The following is a 24523-nucleotide window of genomic DNA, read 5'->3' on the forward strand; positions in this document are numbered from 1 at the left end:
GCATGTAAAGCAGGAGACTTTCCCACAAGGTCTCAGGCTACCTGAGCTTAGTCAAGAGAGATCTCTTTCTTCAGGGCTATTGAACACTAAACCTCCTGTTCAGAAACTAGCCAGCAGTGATTTTTTTTTTTTTTTTTAATGTAGACAGCTCTCCCCAGGCCATAGACAAAGCCCAAGGAGTGCAGGACATGAAATAGTTATCAGAAGGTGACAGAGTTCATTGACTGTCAGGCTCAAAGAGATTTATACCTACCAACTAGAGGAAAAGCCTCCATGATGAATACTTAACATATGAAGATTGCTTTTCACATGTGATTTGCAACGACGCTTGGAAATGCCTCAGTGATCCCTTTTGCTTGCTTTTTGTTCCCAGGCAGCCACTTGTCAAATGTGACTTCAAATGTGGCAACAACACCCATGGCAACCTTGCTGGATACCGGAGATTATCCTGCCAATTCGAGCGACTATTCTTATGAGTACTTGGACGAGGCAGATTACATGCTGTATGGCCTATGCACGAAGGAAGAAGCGCTCTCATTTAGCAGAGTATTCTTGCCAGCATTTTACACTGTGGTTTTCCTGGTTGGGTTGGCTGGGAATGGCCTCCTGTTTATTGTCCTGATTATGTACATCAAGAAGAAAAAGAAGACGACTGAGGTGTATCCCCTGAACCTGGTGATTTCAGACTTCCTTCTCCTAATAACCCTTCCTTTTTGGGCCCTATACATTTCTCAGTGGGTGACCTGGGACCTGTTGTGCCCGCTCTTAAACACCATGTACACTGTGAATTTCTACAGTGGTGTCTTTTTGGTGAGCTGCATGAGTCTGGACATGTACCTGCAGATAGTCTATGCTTGCTCTCCTCGCAACTCAATGACGCAGAGGAAGTCCATCCTTATCTTGTCAGTGGTTTGGATCCTTTCCATACTTCTCTCTGTTCCTGATGGCATCTTCACAAACATCAAGCAAATCCACAACAAAACTGTCGTGTGCACTCATGATTATGGTCAGAAACACGTATTTTGGAAAGTTGTTTCTCAGGCCATTCAAAACATCCTGGGCTTCCTTGTTCCGTTCCTTTTCATGGTGTTCTGCTATTCCCGCATAGTGTGTGTCCTCACCACTTCTGCCATTCCCAGATCAAGGAGAGCACTCTGCTTAGTCTTTACTCTGGTGGGTGTTTTCTTTCTTCTGTGGTCCCCTTACAACATTGTCCTCATCCTTCACTCCCTGCAAGATGTCGGTGTGATCAGCAACTGCGAAAGGAGTAGGCAACTGGACTATGCCACGCAGATCACGGAAAGTTTGTCCTTGGTCCATTGCTGTCTCAACCCCTTGCTCTACGCTTTTGTGAAGAAACGATTTCGGTTGTACTTATGGAAGATCCCTAGGGCCATTATGAGAAGAAGTGGTTTCCTCGACATGCAGCTTTCAGAAACAAGTCAGTCTTGTAGCAGATATGCTGCTCAGATAGAAATGTTGAGTATCACAAATGCATGATAAATGTTTACATTACACTGAAAGAAATGCATGAACATGTATGTCCTCTGTGATGTATTTTACTGGTCCCGGCCATGCGATGGAGTTGGTGTGAGCCCACAGCACTGGGTAACCAGAAATCTCATCCTAGAGCCAGCATCAGGATGAGGATTGCCCACATTCAGAATGGAAAACTAAAAGTGTGGGATTTTTTTGTTGTAACCAGAGTTATTATAAAAGGATTGTCCAGCATTTATGGTCATGGAAGAAGCCCATTTTCTGTCAGGGGTATGTCAAAGGTGAAGCATTAGTGAATGAAGGAGTACTTTATGTAGATCATGTGCACTGAAACCTGCAGACCTGAGACCTTGTGCAGAAATTCTCACTCGTAGATCACGAAGTGACTGATCAAGGAGAGCAATTTCATGATGCCCACTGCTCGTGGTACAGGTGGCGGGGAAGGATTTCCAGTGGCCATCCATCAGGCCAAACACAGGTGGCCAGAAGCCCAATCTAGGGGGGTTTCCCCTGGCTTTTGGCATCTGCCAGATAGATGTGTTCAACTGAGCTGATCCCTTTGTCTACCAATAGACACCTTGGGAGGAATTAGGCACTTTTAAGTTCTGAGTCATCCAACTAGTTATGGGTTTCTCCATTAGGATGAGCTGCGCCACACTCAAATCTATTGAGCAGGATATTGCGTGTCTGAGGGGTGGTAAATCAAGCCCTCAGCATCTTTGGCGAGGGGAGGATTTAACTAGGAAGGAAGGAAGGAGGCTGGATCTCAGAAACAGAAGAGAAGAAAAGGGAGACACACAGAGTACTTTAGGGGAAAGAAATGGGGTGCAAGTCTGATGGGGACACAGTCTGGCCAGTACGAGCAGGTGTTCAGCCTTGCAATGCTGCATAAAATATTGCTTCGACACAACTCATGCAAAAGACGTGAAGTGATTCACAATGGGAACAATTAATTGATAGACTGAAATTTCAGCAGCGGGTTTAAGCTTGCAGCCTGAGACATTTGTCTCTAGGTATCTCCTAGTGATCTAGGTGCAAGCTCCATTACACCGTGGATCTAGTCAATGCAGTCAGTGGAGCCGAGGAAGCAAGTCAGATGACTAAACATAGGTGTCTGCTCTTGGGTGAACCCAACAGCTCCGGGAATCCCACCGCTCTGTGATGACTATGGGAAGAGCTCAGACACCCAGCTCGCCTGGGGCCACCAAAAAGTAAATGCCTTCCTCCGTGAGCTCGGTTCCACCCTGGATGTCAGTAACCAGAGGGTTGCATTTTGAAATCAGATGATGACCTCTGGAGAGGCAGAGCTCCTTGTTTCAAGATCAGTTTGACCATCAAAGCAATAGAGGTTAAACCAGTAACAACCAGCGAGAAAGAGAGAAACAGTAAAAACATGTTCTCAGCAGAACAGGAGCGGAGGTATTTTGTGTTCCTATGGACACGTTTTGACAAGATAAAAAAGAGCTGTGGATACTGTAAATATTGGCTTTGTATCATCACCTAGTGACAGCATGGCCTTGAATAGAGTAGCTCTGTAAGCTATTAGCCAATTCTGATTAACCAGTGTAGTTTTAAAGTTCAAGCTTATTAGTTGGCTGGCCTTTAAAGATGCTATTCATCCCAAACACTGTCAAACCTTATCTGGACCTTTTCTAGCCTGGAAACCAGTTAAACTTTGACTAGAAATGTGCAAAACTAAATTAAGAATTAGAAAGAAAACCCTCATCACTCTTTCAGTTTTATTGCTGAACTGAGCTACTGGGAGGACAGAGTTACTGGTAGGACAGAGAGGGGTTTTGAGTTAATCTGGAAAGGTAGATTTGTTTTTGCAGCAGTTATTTTTCTTCTCATCATTCCTCAGGTGTGTTTGCAAAATGAGGAGGCTGGGACTTCTTTGTTTAGAAATAAAACAGAATAATTATTCAGGTGATGATCCGGTATGGATGTCACTCAACAGATCTGATCATGAGGGAATGAGGAAAGGGCATCTGCTTCATTTCGTTATCTGAGTAAGGACTATTCAGCATAAAGGAAATAACAAGTAACAAGGAAATTGCTAAATTAAACACACAGATACATAAACACTAAGGAGCAGGTGATAACGGAGATGGTAATGAAGACCAAATCTCTTCAGCCACTGACTGATGGACCATTAAGGAACTACCCAGCAGCACCTTGGGGAGGGCCAGTCTGAGCTCTGCAACTCATAAGAAGCAGGAAACAGGACTAATATGAGCATTATGGGGTAGCTGAGGGTGGCCTGTGGGACTGTGCAAAACTGACTATGGGATGCTTAGGGGAAGGGCCAAAGGAGGGGAAAGAGGGGAGGGGAGATCAGGGAAGAGCAAGTGTGGGAAAATAGAGAGGAGGAAGCAAAAAAAGGAGCCGGTTGCGTGTAAGCAGCCGCCAGGCTGCACGCTTGTCTGAGCCCTGTGCACGACCACAACAGTCTAGCCCATCTCCTTATGAAATCCTTTTTCTTAACCACCTTGCTGTGTAATATCACTCTCTGCCCTACAGGTGCGTGCTGCGAGGTCTAAGTGGCAGCAACGGGAGTGGGGCTGGGGGTGGCTGCAGAGCTGCCCATCCTGCTAAACTGACAGGAGGCAGCTCAGGCGCGTTGTCCATGGGGGTGGGAAAGAGGACGCAGGAACGGCTGGGCCGTGGGGCTTTCAAAGGAGCCCTCCTAGGAGACACCCTGCCCACGGCGTAGCAGGTCACAGCACAGTCCTGCACAGCAGAAGGGATCTGCAGCATTGGTGCAAGACACGAATTGCCATTGCCGAGCAGGGAATGGGAAGGGAGGACTAGTTTTCGGCCTGGAGGGCTCCCCAGTCCAGCTCACAAAAGCTGGTGCTGGCGGAGGGACTCAGCAAAAACGAGGGGCTGGAAGGCGACGGGTGGCAGGAGTGTACTTACTTCTTGGTGGCAGTCCAGATTAACACCTGACTGAAGCGATGGTGCTACTTTGGCCTGAGATATCTGGTTTATTGGCCAACCTCTGTTGTGTCTGCCTTGCACAGAGACCTTGACCTGCCTGGTATTCACTGCGATCTGCCTCTGCCACAGAAATGAGTTTCATTTTTGGCCAGACAAATTTGAAGCCTGATGGTGACACACCAGCTAATTAAAAGATCACTCTGTAGAATTGTATTTTAAAGTGAACCAGAAGGCTTATCTCTACCAAAGTCACAATTTGTGCCTTAGCAGGGACCCCTCAGATAAACAACCTGCTCTACGCCTCCCTGAGATGAGCTATAAGTGAGGTCTAACACACTATAGATTAATCACGGTTAAAGTTCGGTGGTGGCTAAAATCCTAGCTAGAAGGCAAGGATCCCAGACAAGTCTGGAGGACACTGTGGGCAGAAGACACAGAAAAGCAGAAGGAAAATGGGTAAAAACCCGGGAGGCACAAAGAGGCAGGGAGTGGGGAACTGAGAGTTTGGGGTAAAACAGAAGAGGAAGAGCTGTGGGTGGAGGCAAAAGCAGTGGGACGGCTGGGAGGAAAGGGGAAGGACAAGGCGAGAGGACAAAATCATCAGCTCCGGAGCTGGTTGCCCGCTTTGCCAAGGGTAACCGTACCGCCGCAGGCTCCGTTACGGTGGTGGCATCCTCCCCATCACCCATGTTGGCCACGGGTGTCCCCGTTCATCCCTTCACACTCCTCGTGCTCCTCTCCCAGCCTGAGAGGGGGGTGACCTACCTCGGCTTGACACGCCGGAGAGCTGCGTTGATGCACGTTCCCCGTTACTGAACGCGTCAGCCCCACTGGGACGTCTCCAAAAACCCTCCTTCATCTGCAGCTGGCTGCTCCCCTGCTTGCAGCAGTGCTAAGGAAAACAGAGATACCTCCATCCTCCAGCCGAGAGCTTGGGGGTGAAATATTTGCCTGATGGTCCATGTGTGTCTGGTGGACTATTTGCCTGAGAAAGCTGGAGAAAGGAAAAAAAAAAAAAAAAAAAGCTTCCCTGGAGCATAAAAAGGGTTAAAGAGAAAAGCAATTTTTGCCGAATTGGGGCTCCCGGGCGCTGCAGCCTAACGCAGTGGAGGCGTGCAGCCTGCGGCTCCCTGGGGAGCAGGGCTGGACGGGAAGGCAAGGGGACGGACCGTGCGTGTCCCAGCGTGCGGTGCCAGGCGCTGGCCCTCTAATCTGGGCAGGGTAACCAGCGACACACATGGTTCGTGGGAGGAAAATCCCCTGCCACCAGCACGGGCCAGAGGAGGGTGCAGGGGACGTGGAGTTGGGGCGGCTAAAATCCGAGCTAGCAAGGAAGGAGCCCAGAAAAGTCTGGAGGGTGAATGGGGAGCAGGAGAGACCGAAAAGCACAGGGAAAATGGGTAAAAGCACAGGACATGGGGTGGGATGGGGGCTGCGGGGCGCAGAGCGAGGAGGAGGGCAGAGGGACATCAGCAGGGACTGGACACCCACAGAGGGGACCAAGCCTGCGCAGCGCGAGCGAGAGATCAGGGCTGGGAGGGAGCCAGGACTGGGAGGGCAGAGCTGGGTCAGTGGTTGATTTAAACCCTCCTCAACCCTGGGGAAGGTGAACCTGCATTGCTTTGCCCTTGTACGGATTAGCAGTGCTCGCACAGCCAAAAGAACACTTATGGGGCACTGGGTTTTGGAGAACCTCAAAATGTTGGCGCTCTTTCCTCCTCTTGCCTTTCAAGACCGAATCAGTTCAGTTTTTAACCCCTCTTCCTCTCTCCTGAACTCATTGACAGCAGCATTTCCAATCTCTTAGTCTCTTTTATTCAGCCAGCAGCCCATAGCCTGGTGTTAAGGGCAGCAATCACAGAGTGAAATTCTCTGCCCCCTGTTTTTTTTCTTTTTCAAAAAGCAAGCCTCAATGCAGGTGCAGCTTTTAGCCTGGAAAAAGTAATTTAAGTTCCCGCAAAGCACACGCTGAAACCCATCAACCTCGCTCAGCAGCCCAGTCACTCCAACGTGACTGTAACGTACCTTTGCCCTGATTGTACCTGCTCTTTCCATGCTCAAAAACATCTGTCTTCAGTGAAAGGAAAGGCAGGTATAAGCGGCAGAGCTTTGCAGGGGAAGGGTAAATACTTGCCACCAATAGGGACTGAGGTTGTCAGCTGTGCCTCAGCTTATCAGCGACCAGATGTGAATAAAGAGCCTTCTCCTGCCCCAGGCCAGGTCAAAACCCCGGACGGGCGCAGAGCTCTCATGGCTCTCTGGGTAACTCTTCTTTGTTCCCTGGTAGCATCGCTGCTTGGTGGCCTCTACCTCCTGGGAGCGTTTCGAAGGAGGAGAGCCAATGAGCCCCCTCTGGACAAGGGTCACATCCCGTGGCTGGGTTACGCCCTGGATTTCAGAAAGGACAGTTCAGAGTTTCTAAAGAGGATGCAGAGAAAACACGGGGATATTTTCACAGTGCTACTCGGAGGCTATTACTTCACCTTCGTGATGGACCCCTTTTGCTTTGGCGCCATAGTGAAGGAATCGCGAGCCAAACTAGACTTTAAGAAGTTTGCATCCGAACTGGTCCGCCGGGTTTTTGGATACCAGTCCGTTGAAGCCAGCCACAAGATTATTCAGCTATCAAGCACGAAGCATCTGATGGGGGATGGACTCGTTGTCATGACACAAGCCATGATGGAGAACTTGCAGAAGCTGATGCTTTTCAAGATGAACTCAGGAGAGAGGGAGCGAACGTGGCAAGAGGACAGTCTCTTCAACTACTGCTACAACATCATCTTCAGAGCTGGGTACCTGGCTTTGTACGGCAGTGAGCCACACCAAGGGGCAGACAACAAGGAGAAAGCTAACGAGCACGATCGTGTTCACTCTGATGAGCTGTTCTATGAATTCCGGAAGTACGACCGCCTCTTCCCTCGCCTGGCCTATGCCGTGTTGCCTCCCAAAGACAAAACTGAAGCTGAGCGGCTCAAGAGGCTCTTCTGGAGCATGCTGTCTGTGAAGAAGAGCCGACAGAAGGACAACATCAGTGGGTGGGTAAGTGACCAAGAGCAGTCCCTGGCAGAAAACGGGGTTCCCGAGTACATGAGGGATCGTTTCATGTTTCTGCTCCTCTGGGCATCCCAAGGCAATACTGGCCCAGCTGCCTTCTGGCTCCTCTTCTATCTAATGAAACATCCAGAAGCTATGAAGGCTGTGAAGGAAGAAGTGGATAAAGTCTCCAGGGAGAGCGGCCAGGAAGTGAAGCCAGGTAGGCCACCAATTAACGTCACTAGGGACATGTTAAACCAGACCCCTCTTCTGGACAGTGCTCTGGAGGAGACCCTGCGGCTGGTTGCAGCCCCAATCCTTATCAGAGCCGTCCTGCAGGACATGACCCTTAAGACGAGCGACGGGACAGAGTACGCTCTCCGCAAAGGAGACAGGGTGGCTTTGTTCCCACATGCCTCTGTGCAGATGGACCCAGAAATCCACCCCGAGCCTCACCGATTTAAATATGACCGGTTCCTAAACCCAGATGGCACCAGGAAAGATTTCTACAAGAATGGGAAAAAGCTGAAGTATTTCAGCATGCCTTGGGGAGCAGGGATATCCATCTGTCCTGGGCGGTTCTTCGCGACCAATGAAATGAAACTGTTTGTGTTCTTGATGCTGACTTACTATGACTTGGAGCTGCTTGACGGAGAAGAGGAGATCCCGCCGATAGACAGCAGCCGCTGGGGATTTGGAACGATGCAGCCCATTCGCGACGTTCGCTTCAGATACCGGCTGCGCTTTTAATTTGAAAAGCCTCGTTACGTTCGGCCTCCTGGCTTGTTTAGGAGCTGTCGGTGAAATAAACTGCACAAAACTCCTCCCACGGGTATCGGATCCGTGCAGAGCGCTTTCGTGAGAGCGAATGCTGGTATGACCTCGCTTGTTTAACAGTTATTGTGGCTTTTCTCTTTATTTCCATTGCACGTTTCACTGCTCTGTGTCTATGGTTATTGTATTGTTTTTACTTCAGTTTAGCCTTGGGACTGTGTTATTTTGTTATCAGACTCTTAACGATGTATTGAAATGAAATGAAGCAAGCAGAGATCCTAGCATATTTTCCGCGTGAAGCATATCCGCGGCAGAATGGCATCAGCCCGCACGCTGGGGATTTGTCTCCCTCCTCCCCACTTTTCCCCTTGTCAATCCGAAACGTCTCACTGCGTTCAGAAAGGCACTGAAAGGTCGGAGAACGATAAATATGCTCTCTGCAGCTGCAAGGGTTTCATCGTGGGCTTAGCACTGTCTGGCCTGTCATCTCCTTTCGGCATCAGGTTAAAATGCATTCCCCTGAGGTCCCCAGACAGACGCCCCTCAGAGCAGAGGTAGGACCTACTGACCACAGACACCCCCACAACACACAACTGCTCACACCTAAGAAGAGGAGAGAGCTTGCTGGTCTCATTTGCTACATTACTGGGAGGCAAAGGGAGTTGCAAACATCAGTAATAACCTAAGGTACCATTTTCATGCATCTGCATGATTTAAGACGTGGATTTAAGCCTTTCCAGGGCTGCGAGCGGGTGCACGTTCAAGCCCAGTGTCTTGTGCACAGCTGCTGGGGATAAAAAGGGTATTTGCATCTGTGTGTGTGTGTTTGGATTCATCCCACCTGCTGTAACGCGGCTGGAGCGTGGCTACCTACAGCTGGGTTCGTTCCCCCACAGCACCGAACCAAATCACTGGTTCAGTCCAGCTCGTTGAACGTGCCCAGAAATGTCCGAGTCTGCAGGCTGGCCAGGAGCAGATCTGCCCTCCTGCGAGAGAAAAGAGAGTGTAGCTAAAATTAAATTTTATTTTATTTTCTCCAGGTCAAGGTTTTAACCAGCAGAGCTGGTCTTGAGCCCCATGGGCTGGTGGCATTGCCCAGAAGATGCTTCCTGGCAAGGGCTTCCCCCCTGCCAAACTCAGCCCCCGTTCTCTTGTCCTCTTGCCAGTCCCGCTTGGGGAAGGCGATGGCAAGGGCAGACACTGGGTTCATCCCAGGGCTCCGGGCCCTTGGGGACAGCGGGGGACACCAGGGTGCATCGACCCCGCTTCCCGTTGGCCCCTCTTTCCCCCAGCATGCTCCAGCAGCGGAGCAGCCCACAACGGCCGGAGGGGGCTGTGGCGGTCGGGGAGTGGTGGAGGAGAAGACAGGACTGGGGCAGGAGCGAGGACCATAACAACCTCGATCACCCGTGGGCTGCAGCCACAGCTACCTCTGGGCCACAAAACATCCCTGCTTTATGCACCTGTAACAGCCAGCCCAATAAAAGCTAAAACTTTGCCTTGCAAATATTGCTTTGCTTCTTCCCTTCCGCGGTCACAGCAGCTCTTACAAGAGTTAAAGCACAGCCTTGCCGGGGGACAGCAGACTGGTTTTACCCCGATGCTAACCTTGGACTTTGGCGATTACATATGACCGAGGAACCCAACTCAAACATTTTCAGGTGTGTCAAAACATCAAAGCCAAATTTGGCTTTATTCTCCGGAGGCCAGAGTTATGTTGTAACTGCATCTCGAGGGCAAACTACAGGCCTTATAGCGCTGGAAAATTCAGAGAGAAGTGGTCAAGCACCTGGGGCACCACTAGGATAAATAAAAATGCCCCGTTTCCCAGTAGAGTCAGGCCCTGAAGCTAATGCTGTTATCCAAAAAACTGGCCTGACGCTCTCGCAGCAATGAGCTGGCACCCATCCGGTTATGCCGAGCGAGGGGCAGAAAGCAGAGCCGTGCTTGCGAGGTGGCACTGGCGCAGAAGTTGGCTGGCTGCGATGCCTTCTGTCCCACCGCTGTCTTCAAGTATCGCTTAGTGGGTGCCCTTCCTTTGGCATTATCTTCAGGCTGTTGTGGAGGAAAGAGAGGAAAATTAGATAGGGAGAAGGAAAACACGTCCACGTAAGACAGGAGTGACGGCAAGAACCTCAGGGAGACTGGAAGCACCTTCTGGTCTTGATGGGGGTTCTTCAAACCCTCAGAGCTCCTGTACACCTGCCCCCAGGCGAAACAGGCAGACGTATCACGCCACCGTGGGCATCCAGCTGAGGCTGTTGTGCCGTTAGGTGACACGTCCCAAGCGCTCGAGCCAGCTCACCAACCTCTCCCACCACTCCACATCGCTCAGCCACCAGCGCTGGCTGCATCAAAGCCTTTGGTGACTGCTCCAGCCTCTCACTCACCAGGAGACACGTGCGGGAGCCCCATATGGGTCCTGGTTATGAAGGGAAGACGAAGTGACATCCCCACCTCAAGGCACGCTTTAGAGAGGATTTTTTGTGCAGCTGGCTTGCATGAGGGTCATAAATGGCTAGGGCCTGGTGCATACATGCCGGCATTACTTGCATGGCATAGGGTCTCCTCGCTTGGGTCGGGGTGAGTTGGACAGGTCCTGAGCAAACACGGACTGAGTTTGGGAAATGGAGGCAACATAATACGTTGCATTTTCCTTAGGCATATTCCCCATGAGGGCACATTAGCAGTGCACGACTGGGCCTTCCCCTCCTGGCAGCTCCCTGGGGTAAGGCCGGGAGAGGTGACCCAGAGCTGGGCGATGACCTGAAGGACTCAGGGAGCTCCAACACCGCAGCAACGTGGGAACTTTCAGATGGCCGCTTTAAAGAGAACCTTTTAAACGCTGTAAAGAGAACCACCCCGGTACCTTTGGCAGCGGTATCCAGAGCTAGTCTCTATTTCTAATGAGGCAGGAGCTTTTTCTGGGCCATTCAGAAGCTACATAGCGAGGGTGCAGTTTCACACCCCCAAGGTCTCTGGCAGCCACACAGTACAACAATACTGTGGAAGGATATAAAAATAATGACAACGACAACGGTTCCGCAGAAAAATCTGGCTTTACTTCTTTGTCAGAACGGTTTATTTAGCATTAGTTAACAAAACAATATTGAGTCTATAAAAGACTTCAGACATGCTCAGGTGCATGCAAATGTGAGAAGCAAAAAATCACTTAATTGGAGTCATACAAGAAAGAGGAGCGTCAAAGCTCCAGGTGAGTTAATCGGCAATCCAAGTTTTACGCGTAGGCAGGTTGTCCCCCGACATTGAGCTTTCCAACCCAAAGTGCTCCAGCAAGAGTAAAGAACGAGGCTGTGCCAACGGAAACCTCCTTGAATTCGTAAAATAAGTTAAATCCGAAGGAATCCGGGGTTCTGAAAAGTTTAATGGGCCGGATCTCATAACAGTGCCCATCTCCCATAATGTCTCTGCCCCCCAGAGAATCGGGCATGGAGTCTGGCCCTGAAACCTTTGGTTTCTCTTCTTTCGTGCACCATGAAGGCAAGATAACTTTGACATTCAAAGCTTTACAGTCTAATCCGTGTCTGCTCTGCGCAGCACAGTGAAAGCTCCTCTAATCTCAGTTACTCTTTCTGTACTATACCAGAGGACTCGTAATGCTGTACGCTTTGGGTTTCGAACAGTATGGGGTTGAATGTGATGGAAAGCGCTGCCGCTGTTTAAACAGCGTCACTTCTACACGACGGTATTAAACCGTAATACATCAGGAACCGATTTCCGGTTCTCCTCCCTCTCGACGCAGCCAGCTGCTGCTCTGAGAAAGCATCCTATCACACGCTGCTCCTAAGGAAAACTCAAGGAACTCAGCAGAACCAACAGATACATCCTTCACTTCACAGAAACGCAAAGGAACACAGAGGTTATAAGTACAAAGAAATTATACAGCTGATACCACCCATGGTAAAGGAAAGCAGTGCCTTTCAGCAGCTTCTGAAGAACAAAGAGGTACATGAAACTTGAGGATGCTTTGGATTTTTCTGAAGAATCAAAGCATACGGCATTTGCCCACGGCACTGCTTTCACGTCTCTGGATAGGTGTGCCTGTGCACCCCCCAGAAAACAGCCGCTGCGCTTCGAACTACCAAGGTCTCTTAGCCATAAATCTTCGGCGCATAACGAGGTCGTGGTCATTATTGCGTCTGATGCCTTTACTGCTGTGCAATTACATTTAAAGCCATCCTAAGCGAAAGCACCGTCTAACCCACTTTTCTCCAACGCACTGTTCACACGGCCTGCAAGCGTCTTTGATGTCCCCCCCTGAGACTCCAGGAATCTCAGCATCTAAAACCGAGGCTGACAGGAAGAGTGAAGTGTAAAGTTATCTGTGGCACGTTATTGTCTGTGGCCTGCAAAGGTGAGAACTGCACTACTACGTGATTGAGTGCAATTGCTGGTCAGTCCCAGCCCCAATTTCTCTTTGCTCATGTCGGTAGAAGAGTTGCTGTACATGCTATGGCAGAGCGAGTACGTTCTATCCAGATACCACCTGGACCACACAGGTCAAAACAGGTTTCCTCTATCCAGAGATCTTCAGTTCATTCAACAACACGGTTGCTGTGCTGAAAATTTATAACGCTCTAGGTAATTACCCTAGTAGAGGGCGGCTTTTGACGTGCAGGCATTTAGCAAAATGACCGTAACCATGTCATTGAGATTCCCTGGCTTTGCCACATCTCCCACAAGCCTGGGAACAGGCATTTGTCCTGTGGCCAAGCTCCTTCCGCCCTGTCACACCACATGTGGAAATATCCTGCGGCAGGCTGAATGCACAGATCCGAAACAGTGCAACAGTGCGTTTTCTACGGGGAGCCAAGCAAGGCAGGGACTTCACAGCAGCAACCCACTCACACACTGCTTTCCAGGCTTGGCAGCTGCCTAACGGCCTCGGATGTGCTCAGAAAGGGCTTGCTGCACAGGCCCGTTTTAGCCTGCTTGTGAGGGAGGCCACACAACTAAAATTCTCCATCCGCCTCCTCTGGGAACTTCTTTCCTAGAGAAGCCCATACTCCAAGTCACAGCTTGGCAAAGCTGCTTTTTCACAGGTCTGCACATTTGCTCTTTAACACACTTCTAAGACAACGGATGCAGACAAAGAAAGACAGGGGAGGGGTTGCTTTAAGATCTCATGTGACAGGCAAGTCTACTTCAAGGTCTAGTGGGAGACTTCAAATGCCTGTCCAAAGAAAAGCAGAGCTTCATGGTTTTACAAACCATGAACATTGGGCGTTCATGGAGAACAGTAACTCTGCTCAAAGCCAAGCAAGCTATCGCCACTTGCAGGATCAGGAAAAGGAAGAGATGCAACTCATCAGTTACTGGAAAGCCCCCATCTACGCTAACACTGTCACACACATAACGCTTAATTACTCCTTCTGCAAAGGGAGGTACACTTTGCAGGGAGGTTCTTCTTCACAGCTAGAAGTATTCTCCTCTAGCTTGGGTGGCAAAGCCCTGTGTTTAAGCCGGGGTCAGGCCCTGTGAGGACAGTGCTGTCTGGTTGTGTACTTGGCCAGGCAAGCAACATGCTGAGCCCAGCCGCCCACGGATGCTGGCAGAGTCCCACCACTCCACCCTTTTGTCTGGTACTTGGCAAATACATAGGATCACGGGGTAAGTCAGGTTGGAAGGGACCTCAGGAGCTCTCCAGTCCAATCTTTTGCTCAAAGCAGGGTCAGCTATCAGCTCAGACCAGGCTGCTCAGAGCTTTATCCGGTTGGGCCTTTCTGTCCAAAGCCCTTAGATACGCTGCTATTCACCATCAGCTCAAAAAGAGGCAGGTGCTACACTTCGTACTATTTCCCCTTGGTGAAGCTTTCTGATATTTACTCTGATTTCATCCTACAGTCTAATTATCACCTTCTCTAACTCCTCCTTGCCTCAGGGCTATTTTCTGATCATAACTGTTTATTGACTTCTTTTGGATTGCAGGCAGGTGAGAAAGCCCATCCATCACTCAAACCTTGCTGCGGTTGTTACTGTGGGACGAGCAGCGCAGTAACATCTGAAAGGGTGTCTGGTGCCGCGTCCTGGGACAAGGGGCAGAAGTCTTTGTGTTCGCATGCGTGGAGTTTTCCTGACTTCAGGGAAGGATTTGCAAAGCTACTCGGGGATGGTAGCTAGTCCCATTCAGAACTGGCTAGACAAATCCGTCCTGGTTATTCCAGGAAGCTTGGAGCCAAGTGACACACATACTGTCAAGTTACCATCAGTCAGATGAGCCATACTAACAGTCCAGGCATTCATTCCTACCCTGTGGCAAATGCAAGAATTGGATTTGTTCTCAGTTATGCTAAACTGCGTTCACAGAGAGCTAAATGCACAACTCCCTAACTCAGCTGATGCACAGTAACTTGACAGTATCCTTTAGTGCCAAACACTAAATGCAGAAGCGGGGAGGGAGACAATTCACCGGCGTCTTCTCATCTGCTTCACTGTGCAATCATCAGGCCGTACTTGGAGCACAGCAGGCCCCTTTTCTTTTCCCGTTCCATGAGGAAATTCCTCAATTTGGTGGTGGGAAAGGTAACCAGCGCTTGCTGTCTGTTGTCCAAACCTGTCTCTTGGAGCCATGGGCTCTGAAGGCACTCTGAGGCTGATGGCCTTCCCCTAGGACACAAAAATGTGAGAACATCAGTCAAGGAGCCATGCTGGGTGAGGAAGCTCCTAAGAAATGGAGAGAAAGAAGGGGCAATAACCAGGATCTGCATAAACTGTCCTGTTGGGAAAGGAGACACTGCCTTACCAGGGATTTGCACACAGCGTGCTCTGGAGAAACGACACTGCCCCTCCCGAGAGACCGGCATAGCACCGCGTGAGCTTCACTTTCCCCTTCCTGGTCGTTCTCAGGAATTCACAGGCTATGTCAGAGCTGATGGGGTAGTTGGCACTCAACCTAACCCAAAAGAACAACTAATCAGCATGAAAGGCCACTCCAGAGATGCTTCTGCTCCCAGGAATTCCCACCCAGCAGTGAGAGGAAGGTCATGCAGTGTTCTTCAGTGGGTTTTATGACTTTGGATGCTTAGCCATTTGGTGTAATTCAAATTTTCCAGTTAAAGTTGGGGCTTTTGAAATGAAGTTGAGTGAGAAACACAAGCAGCTGCTGGGTCTACTTTTAGAATAAAGGAGCTATACAGGCAGCTCGTTGCTCCATCTGGAGACATCTCTGGGCCATGAGCATCCTGGCACGGGGCAGCCAGCTGCACACCCTCCATCACCCTTCTGTGGCATCGCCAAGGAGAAAAGACATAACTGAGGTTGAGGTATCCAAGTCAATGCATCACCCCTGGTTGATGACTCTGAAATTGCACTTTTAAAGTGACTACTGTGGCAGACTGACTTACATGATGAATGCTGTGATTCCAATGGACCAGAGGTCAGTCTGAGGGAGGGCTCCTTGCTCTGTCAGCAGTTCTGGAGCTAGAAAAGCAAATGCGAGTGAACCAAGCTCTGTTCCACACTCCAGCACTACGATCAGCACAAAAGCAGTAGGTACTTCTGTACTTTGCTACATTCCCCAAAGGATGGAGAAAAAAACCATCTAGCACAGGGAGGTGCTCGAGGTAGGACATCTCCATGGGTCATAAATGCAATGAAACTTTGAGAACATAAAACCAATGGGCACCTCTGAGCTCATTTCTAAGGGGCTTTGTTTTTTGGGGTTTCTTGCACCTCCTGATCTGGCTGGTTTACTACTTCCCATTTTATGTATCATGTACGTTTCCCACGGGGGATGCTGAGGGCCCGGTCTCCTCCTCACTGGTAAAAAACAGATGTCTCTTCTCTCCTATCAACCCCATGACACCAATGGGAATATGAGGGCTAGAGCATGAATATTCCTATGGATATAGCATATGTTCACAAGGGGTTCTGTGGCTTTCAGGGACATCCCTGATGTCAGCTTTGTGGTTTGCCAGTCGAGTCTCAGGCCTGGGTATGCCAGGCTGTCTGTGGTTCCTCCTGAGCCCTACATACGGCAGCCAGGCAAAGCGAGGACGGTGGCACTACACCCATCAACTCAGGGCACATGGATTGCAGTCAGAGTGGTGCTGGCCATGACCTCTGGCTGTGTTCCCCATGGTCAGCAAGTGACAAAGCTGTCACCGCCAGCCATTCCTGCAGACACAGACTTTTATCAGAAGGCAGCACCAGGGAGACCTTGCTTGCTGGGACCAGCTGTAAACTGTCACCGTGGCCAACTGCCCAGTCTGACTCTATTTACCATGGACTGCATAAAGGCCAAGGTTGCTCTGACTCAACTCTGTACTTACCCATGGTTTCAACATAGTCCATGCACTTGTCCATGGTAATAACTTTGTCTTGTGTGTAGAACTGTGCATTGCCAAAGTCCAGGAGTTTCAGCAGGTTGGGCTCAGTGATGATCATGTTTTCAGACCTGAGATCCAAGTGCAGGATGCTGTGGGCATGGAGGTACTCAACCGCACTGAGGATCTGCCACAGGTAATCTCGGACCTCCACTTCTGAGTAGAAGGGCCTGGTAGAAGAAAGGGGATAGAAACCAGAGGTGTCCTATTTGCATGCTCAAGAGCTCTACTCTCCACTCACTGTCATCCTCCCCTGGAAGTCTAATCCCATGAGGTCCTTGCAAGCCCAGCAAAAGCAACTCTACTCATTTTAGGGAATCTACTACATATGGAGAGGCTGGTCCCTCTTTTGAGTCTGGTTTATGGATGCAAGAGGTTCAGAGGCTTGTGTGAACAGCACTACAGAGAAAGCAGTGGTGGTGCAGAGATAAAAATGCAGATTCGATGCCCACCATTCCCACTCCTTTAATCAGAGGATTTCAGCAGATTTGTTTGCAGCCATCATGAGAAACGATCTGGAGGGGAAACAAGGCTTCCTGAGCCACAGTAATCTCCTTGTTATGGGAGAGAGAGTTTCATATCAACTACCGTACGATGCTTTCAACCTCTAAACTGGATGGCCCTGAATTGTCCTCTGCCCCAACCAGGCAGGGAAGTTAAGCACCTTCTTGTGTCATAAGAAGTCGCAGAACAAATGCACTACAAATCTAGCAATGACAGCCCACTGGAACAGATGGAAAGAGATAATCGAAGATGACAAATGAAAACAACAGCTGTTTTGCTGCCGACACCAGCCCCGACCAGAAACCCTTCCCTCCAGGAGTTCCTCCATGTGTTATTACCGGAGCGCCAAAGAATGGAGTAGTTCTGGTCCCACGCACATCTCCTGGATCAACACCAAGTGCCGTGGGCTGACATAGGCTCCCTTCAGCTGAGCTATGTTTGTGTGATGAAACTTCCTCAGGACTTGGTACTCCAGGAGCACAGCCTGTTTGTCTTCTTGCCAGTAAGGGATGATTTTAGCAGCTAATGTCTTGCCGCTTACTTTTTCCCTGCACTGTCGGACGATGCTGAAACGCCCCCTGGTACAAAGGAACACAAAGGCAAGTTAAACTTCTGCTATTTCTGGAAGAGCCAGGAGCTTCTGTATTTTAAAGTCAACAGGATCCCACTGCATATTTTTCATCCATGCCCTATGCTGGGTTATCGCAACTATTGTCACAGTCGGCACTTCCTTCCTCTGCCTCTAAATTGTACAGCCACTCTATTGCAGGAGTGAATCCTAGTAAACCACAACAAAGATTGCTCAGCCAATGATCTCAGGTTTCTATGTCCAATGTCATTGCTGCTGGAGGCGTTTTCATCAAAATACCATACTAGTAGTTGAGCAGGGCTTTTATAAAAGTCACTTTTCTAAGTTCTAGCTACATGAAGCATTTCACTCTGGTTAGTTGAGCGCTCAGTTAAGTTACCTACCTTTTGATCTCTGTTTGGAAGGCATAGGTTTGGTAGGTTGGGAAAGGTTCGGACGGTGCTATTATTTCACTCTCTTCTTCAGTAGCAGTTGATGGGAAGTCCTGCACTGTAGCATGAAACTCTGCAGATAAAAAATGATGTGGATTACACAGCAAAACACCTCTGTGTGGAAACTACAGCCTCTCTGAGCCATTCTCCACTATCTCTTTATGAACAAAGATAACTACAATAGCAGAGCTTTCTCCAGGCAAGTTTGCATGTTGTCTCCCACTTGTGACACCAAATCCTATTTTAATGCAAACAAATCCTGGACTGACCACACAGCAGTTCCCTGGTGTCATCACTCCAGACCATATGAGACTGACTGTATGTTGTGTCCTATGACTATGATATCAAACCTTTCATTGCAATTGCTGACTATTGATTCAGCTACTGGTTCTTGTCTTCTCACATAACCAGTCATCAGTGCATGATAAGATGCTGCCAAAGGAACAGAAATTTGTTTCAGCTGGGTATTTCAGGGCATCAGCTGAAACAAGTTGCTCTGGTCCTGGCATGCAATTCTATCTGAGTGCTCCCTGGAAATATTAAAACATTCCCTGACACGTTAAAGCATCTGTTTGGAAATGCTGGACACGTTTGCAAAAAGGAATTTGACAATAGGTGACTTGAAGGCAGACACGTATTATTAGATTAATGCCTCAAGAAACAAGTTTCTTCTCCCAGGCCTGTTTCCTCATGATCTCACCTCAAAACAGAGTGGTATCCAAAGGCCTAGCAAGCATATTATCTTCAGTGCGTGATCTACACTTTCTAGATGCCTTACACAGATATTCTGCTAATTCTGTCCAGAATTAGGAAAGAATTTACTTGTGAATAAGACAGCCAAAGAGGCCAAGGTCTCAAAACACCCTGAGCCAAGTGGAACTGGTCTTGATTCGCTCCCCCTTGACTTCTGAAGCCGTATTTAAAAAGGTGCAATTGTCTCGATGCAGCAAAAGCAAAATGCTTTCCAATAACCAAGTAGCTTACCCATTTCATCTTGCTCACTGATCTTCACTTTGTCAGATGGGTCGCTGTAAGGGCCCATTCCTGCTTTACTGATGCAGGCAATCCTGAAGCAGTAAACGAACCCCCTGGAGAGATTATTTGCGTAGTAGCAGCAGTCAGCAATGTCCGTAGCAAGGGTCTTCCACTCCCCATCTTGGCCAAGGGAAGAGGGAAAGAGGTTAGGACGGTCATGCCACTCTTTCTTTGCGTCAACTTTATTCACGTGCCAGAAATATGGAAAAGCAGTGCAATCTTTAAGTGAAGGAAAACGTGTGTTATGGCCCTCTTCTGTAGATGTTTTAACTAGCTGTGCATGTGGCAACCTCCTCTCTTCTGAAGCCAGCTGTTTTATATTTAATCAGTCCAAGGTGTGGCAATGTTGTCACAGAGGAATGATGCAACTTGCTTGTACAGTTTCTGTTTCTCTAATTCATACCACCAACCTCAAGTGCAAACATACATGAAGAACTCCAGACAAAACCCTGACAAAAAGCATTGTATTTCCCCTTTGGTCCTATCTTGAATCCTGTTGAAACCATGAAGTGCAGGATTTCACAAAAGAACCATCCATTAACATCCTCCTAGGAAACCCAGTATTTGAAACCAGGGCCAAGCTCACTCCACTTTTATGAAGCTCAAGTGATTTCTCAAGAAAATAAAATTGACGGTTTGTCCTGGAGTCATTACCCATGGGACTAAGGTGGGAGCTGGAAAATCCCTGCAAACATTTCACTCGCTGCTGTGTCCCGCACGTTGACATTGGCACCGTGCTCAAGGCTGAACTCAAACTTCCTGACCACGACTGAGGTGAAGCCCATGCTTTCATTCAAATAAACACTGAAAACAACAGAGTATCTCAAGCCGTAACACAGGCAATATTTCACCACCCACAACAAAGGTGTCAAGGACTTAGCTGGGTACTGATTGAATTATGGTGTGTGCACGTGTAAGAAGGAGCAGCCATGGCTCAGAATCAGAGACGTGCCTGCGGAGGCAGTGCGTAAAAACCTATTGTCAGATAAAGGACAAGAGAATGAATTGTTTTCTGTTTATCTTAATCCGCCTGCATATGGAAAAGCACGACTTTGCACGTTCCTGCCAAATACACAGAATGTGAGTGAAGATATAGCAGATGCTGTTTCTTGTTTTTTCTTCCTAATAGGAACATCTTGCCCAAAGTCTTGCCTGTGTTATTTCAGTTATTTCAAAAGAAGTAACAATAAAGAAGACTGTGTTGGAGGAAAAGCATCTGACATCAAGCACAGAGTAAACGGGCAGAAAGCTTCTGCCCATGCTCATGTTAATCGAGAATGAAGTGCATGTCTGTTAGGAGAATTAAAAGAAACAACATGGAACCATTCAATCCAAATGACTGTGTATGCAGGACTGCAATAGAAAGGACTATTAGTAGCGGTATTCATAATAAGCACTGCAAAAGCAGTCCCATGAGAGAGAACAGGCTTAGGGCTTTGAATCAAAGTTCATGGAATTAAGTGCAAAAACATCCACTGACTTCAGCAGATTCTGGAGCAAGCCTTGGAAGAGAGCATCAAAAGGATGGCACGCAGTCTTGCCGAACTTTTGTCATCTTGTCCTGGCTGTTCACCCTAAACTTTCTTTGTAGTCAATGGAGAAAGAACGTATGTCTATTTAGTAGAGGGTGATTGCCTTCTTGAGATGCCATCTTTCTCCACTGACTGCAAAGAAAACCCAGGTAAAGGATGATAGTGACTGCTAATCACTGCTGCTGGGTCCTATTATGTATAATGCCGTCGTAACTGCAATTTGAGAGGATTACTCAGGACTACGTGTTTGGCACCACCTGTGCAACCATGCGTATTCTTGCACGGACAGTTCACTTTTTGGTCACCGTTTCCATGAGACCTACTTTGATTCACACCTTAGCAAAGCCTTTTAAGTATATGCATAAGTATACATATTGCATGCAGGGCTAGCCAGCACAGCATCGAACTTTTACGTGGCTAAAGCATGGCAGTATGATTTTCATTCCTAACTCTAAACTAGAATGCTAAAATGAGGAATAGTTGTTTCTCAGAAAAAAAAAAAAAATACCCAGCTGGTGGAGAGATCATACAGACTGAGATGTTCTCTGTAAGGCATAAGGCTCCACTTTACCTTCGCTCTTGCACTGCAGAGTGTAGAGGACGGGGGTGTTGGTTTCCACAGGTTTCCAGACCACCTGCACTCCATCCTTGTAGACCTCCACGATGTCAGGGGGTGGAGGGCTTGGAGGAACTTCTGTCGAGAGGAGGCACGAAAATGACTGTTATCTATAGCACTGCTGTGACATATTCCTGCACACCCGGCATTTTTTGTTACAGATAATCTATTTCTAAAAAATGATTCCTATTGGAACAGTAACTTAACTGTGCCTAGTTTAAACACAGCAAAGATTTTAAAACCTGGTTCTAACTGCAGTGTTACTTGACTGGCTCTGAATCTAGGAGAGAGACTAAAAAGTGGAAAAGAGGGAATGAACACAGTGCAAAATGTGCCCTGCTACCAAACGGCAAGGGCTGTGGATGTGGACTAGAGCAGGCAAAGGAGAAACTTTCCCCCGAACCTATCTACAGAAAGCTCAGGTGAGATACCCTACTCCCAAGTGCATGGAAGGGAGTCACGTTTTTCCAGGGCCAGAAGTACTGTTGTTTTCCAAACCTGGGGCAACCTTCAGCTTCCAAACCTGCTTGCCAGACTGAACTAGGTCTGCTAACTCTGTTAACCTTCAGCATCTATCTTGCTGTGCCTGCTCCTGAATGCCAGCTGCATTAGCTATCACAGTGGTCCTCTTGTTTAAAATCCACTCTGCTTCTGACTGTCAAGTCCCAAGGTCTCCTGATTTCACTTGGGTTCTCACAGCTAGCACAGGGGGGAAAACCAAGGAACAAATCCTCAAGAGTTGACCAATTCTGCATACACCACTTACCACAAGCAGAAAAAAAAAAAAATCTAGCTACTTCCTCTCTTACCAGCTTTTCTTATGATGCAAGAGGTGGATGCTGAGCCCAGGGAGTTGGTGGCCACACAGGTGTAAATACCAAAATCATCAGCATTAACAGAGAGAATAGTTAACAGCTGGAAGTTTTTGAGTGTGGCTGAGATGAGGATCCGACTGCTGCTGTGGATGGGTATCCCATCTGAAAGGCAGAGGATATGAAAATTAAGAACCGTGCAAATTTATACTGAGGAGGCTAAAACATTTTCCTGCGTTCAGCCGCCCTCGTCCCAGCCTACCCCGGAGGCTAGGACCTCTCTAAAGGAGTGTCAAAGTCACCTCTGAACCAGTTGATGTGCAGGGAGGAGTGAGCCGCCGTCCGGCACGACAGAGTTACACACTGTCCTACGGCAGTAGCCTGGTCTATGAGCTCTTCAACAAATATCGGTGCTGCAAAGAAGAGGAGCAGCAGCTATTCAGAGAGGCCAGCAGAGCTATGCTGATAATAGTTACATGCAAAACATCAAAAAACATTTTTGACCAGTCTGAGGACATTTTGTTCATGCTCTGGCATTCATTTGACCACTGTTTTCTCGAGAATCCCCTGGACATTTAACATATGGGCTCCGTTTAAATAAAGAAGGCCCCTTCAGTCCCACGTACACAGCATGACTGCCCATACACTATGACCAAGACGGCTCTCTCTCTGATGTCCCAAACTTTCCTGCGGACACTAGGCACCACGCTCTTCCTCTGGGAATTTTATTGCTCACTATGTATTTAACTGTTTTTGGACAGTAGGGCAGATTTGACCCTTGAAAGGCACTTGAGGAACATCTGCATTGCACAGCCCTGCTGGTACAGCAAAGGCAGCAGAGTTCCTCAGAGGAGATATATGCCACAGCAGGAGTTTTCTACTGGCCTAGCTTATATATGTGGGCAAAACTGAGTGATGACAGCCCAAGGATGAGGGGATCAGACCAAGACAACACAGGAAGAGAGAGGAGGAGGGAAAAGCTGGAGGTGGAAGGAGAAAACAGCCCTAGAGCATGAAATCTGCTGTGTCCATGGCAAAGGGAGACTTCAGGGTTTCTTCTGTGTCTCTGTGGTGCTGTTAATCCACAGTGCCCAGGATTAATTGCCATCTTCACACACCTGCCCTTCCCAGGGCTTGTCGGGGCTCTGGCCGAATACTGCTTGAATAAAGGGAATGCGAGTGAGACTGCAGGAACAGGGTCGAGGCAGTGGCTGGAAATGCCCACGATCCCTGACTAGTTGGAGAGACAGACCTCGGAGGAAAAGCCAGCACTGAGCAGCCACATCTGAGGGGGGCTGCCCCCACATTGCTCACTTCACAGCTCTGTCTCCTGCAACAGCTTGTTTGGCCCTTACACGTGCACACGGGACTGGAGCCTAGGAAACTCCCCAATATCAGCTTCACTATTCCCTCTTCTGCTGTCTGGTGTTTGGACACTCCACTTCTTCTCTTTATAGCGTACAAGTCGAGTTTAGTCCTCTGCAGTAGCTTCCTAGAACGGCTCCAATTTGCAAGCAAGGCCACAAGAAGAGTTTTAGCAGGGACACTAGTAATGATATAAACAGAGGAGTCTGGCTCGCTTTGTACGGGTTGGTCCAGGACTATCTCAGGACAGCTATGCAGATCCATCCTTAGCTACTGGCCTCAAGCTGCGCAGCTGTATTCATAGTGATATCTCATGATAAAATTAGCTGATGACTTAGGCAATGAAGAATACCTTTCTCCTTTGGCATGAGGCTTGATAACTTGAATGAAGAGAGTCCCGGTTTCCTCTTCAAAGATCCTTCAGCTCCTGTTAATGGTTCTTTTTCTACTGCTTCACTTCCCAGCACACCAATCTCTGTTACAAAGAAAGGACAAGAAGTTATTCAAGTCCACTATTCTCCCCGTGGCATACATTTACAGCAAACAGTTCTGCACTTCACATATAAATATTTCGGCAGTCACAGGCCTCCTTATTAATGAGCCTTTAGTCAACACAAAAAGTTGTGACAGCTTTTACAAACAGAACGATGTAATGGGAGAACAGGGCATATCCAGGGGAGGCAGAGAAGTAAGGACAGATTGTATTGTCCAGACCTGAATGCCATTAACTTAGGTATACATCCTGCGGTAATTTCACTGACTTCACCCAGTCTCTTTAGCTTTAAAGATTTGTCATTAAGGCCACGGTCAGACAACAACAGCAGAAGTAACTGCAGTGTTTTATCTCCCAACCTTCGCACGTTGCTGCTCTTCTGTCAGTGGGGTAGAAGCTGGGACATTGTGTCATCCAGCCCTGCTCTGCTTTTGTGCGAATTAAGGCAGGTGAATTCAAGCCGCTTCCATGAGCTCTCAGCTGACTTTGCCCTGAAGAGGGGCAGTAACAGGGAGCTAGGGGACAGCCTGAGGACAGCTGATTTCCAAACCTGCCAC

General features: G+C 48.5%; 3 protein-coding genes across 3 annotated transcripts in view; 2 read left to right on the forward strand and 1 right to left on the reverse strand.

The window, feature by feature from the left end:
* Positions 1–376: 376 nt before the first annotated feature.
* On the forward strand, positions 377–1557 carry LOC136991315 (atypical chemokine receptor 2-like). The gene has a single exon (XM_067292035.1). It carries the CDS (start codon positions 418–420, stop codon positions 1498–1500), a length of 1083 nt encoding a protein of 360 aa, XP_067148136.1. The 5' UTR covers positions 377–417; the 3' UTR covers positions 1501–1557.
* Positions 1558–6397: 4840 nt separating this feature from the next.
* LOC136991309 (5-beta-cholestane-3-alpha,7-alpha-diol 12-alpha-hydroxylase-like) lies at positions 6398–8220 on the forward strand. The gene has a single exon (XM_067292028.1). It carries the CDS (start codon positions 6688–6690, stop codon positions 8218–8220), a length of 1533 nt encoding a protein of 510 aa, XP_067148129.1. The 5' UTR covers positions 6398–6687.
* A 6420-nt stretch (positions 8221–14640) lies between these two features.
* Positions 14641–24523, reverse strand: part of LOC136991349 (obscurin-like) — a 157830-nt gene continuing 147947 nt past the window's right edge. Inside the window, exons 96-106 of the mRNA XM_067292216.1 lie at positions 23826–23948; positions 22411–22521; positions 22106–22273; positions 21252–21374; positions 19098–19268; positions 18066–18186; positions 17432–17671; positions 16536–16759; positions 15609–15684; positions 15008–15157; positions 14641–14871 (exon numbers count right to left, since the gene is read on the reverse strand). Of these exons, the coding sequence (XP_067148317.1) occupies positions 14694–14871; positions 15008–15157; positions 15609–15684; positions 16536–16759; positions 17432–17671; positions 18066–18186; positions 19098–19268; positions 21252–21374; positions 22106–22273; positions 22411–22521; positions 23826–23948 (1685 nt within the window). The 3' untranslated portion in view covers positions 14641–14693. The remainder of the gene's footprint in view (positions 14872–15007; positions 15158–15608; positions 15685–16535; positions 16760–17431; positions 17672–18065; positions 18187–19097; positions 19269–21251; positions 21375–22105; positions 22274–22410; positions 22522–23825; positions 23949–24523) is intronic.

This window comes from Apteryx mantelli, chromosome 2 (assembly GCF_036417845.1).
Source record: "Apteryx mantelli isolate bAptMan1 chromosome 2, bAptMan1.hap1, whole genome shotgun sequence".
NCBI classification, from domain to species: domain Eukaryota; kingdom Metazoa; phylum Chordata; class Aves; order Apterygiformes; family Apterygidae; genus Apteryx; species Apteryx mantelli.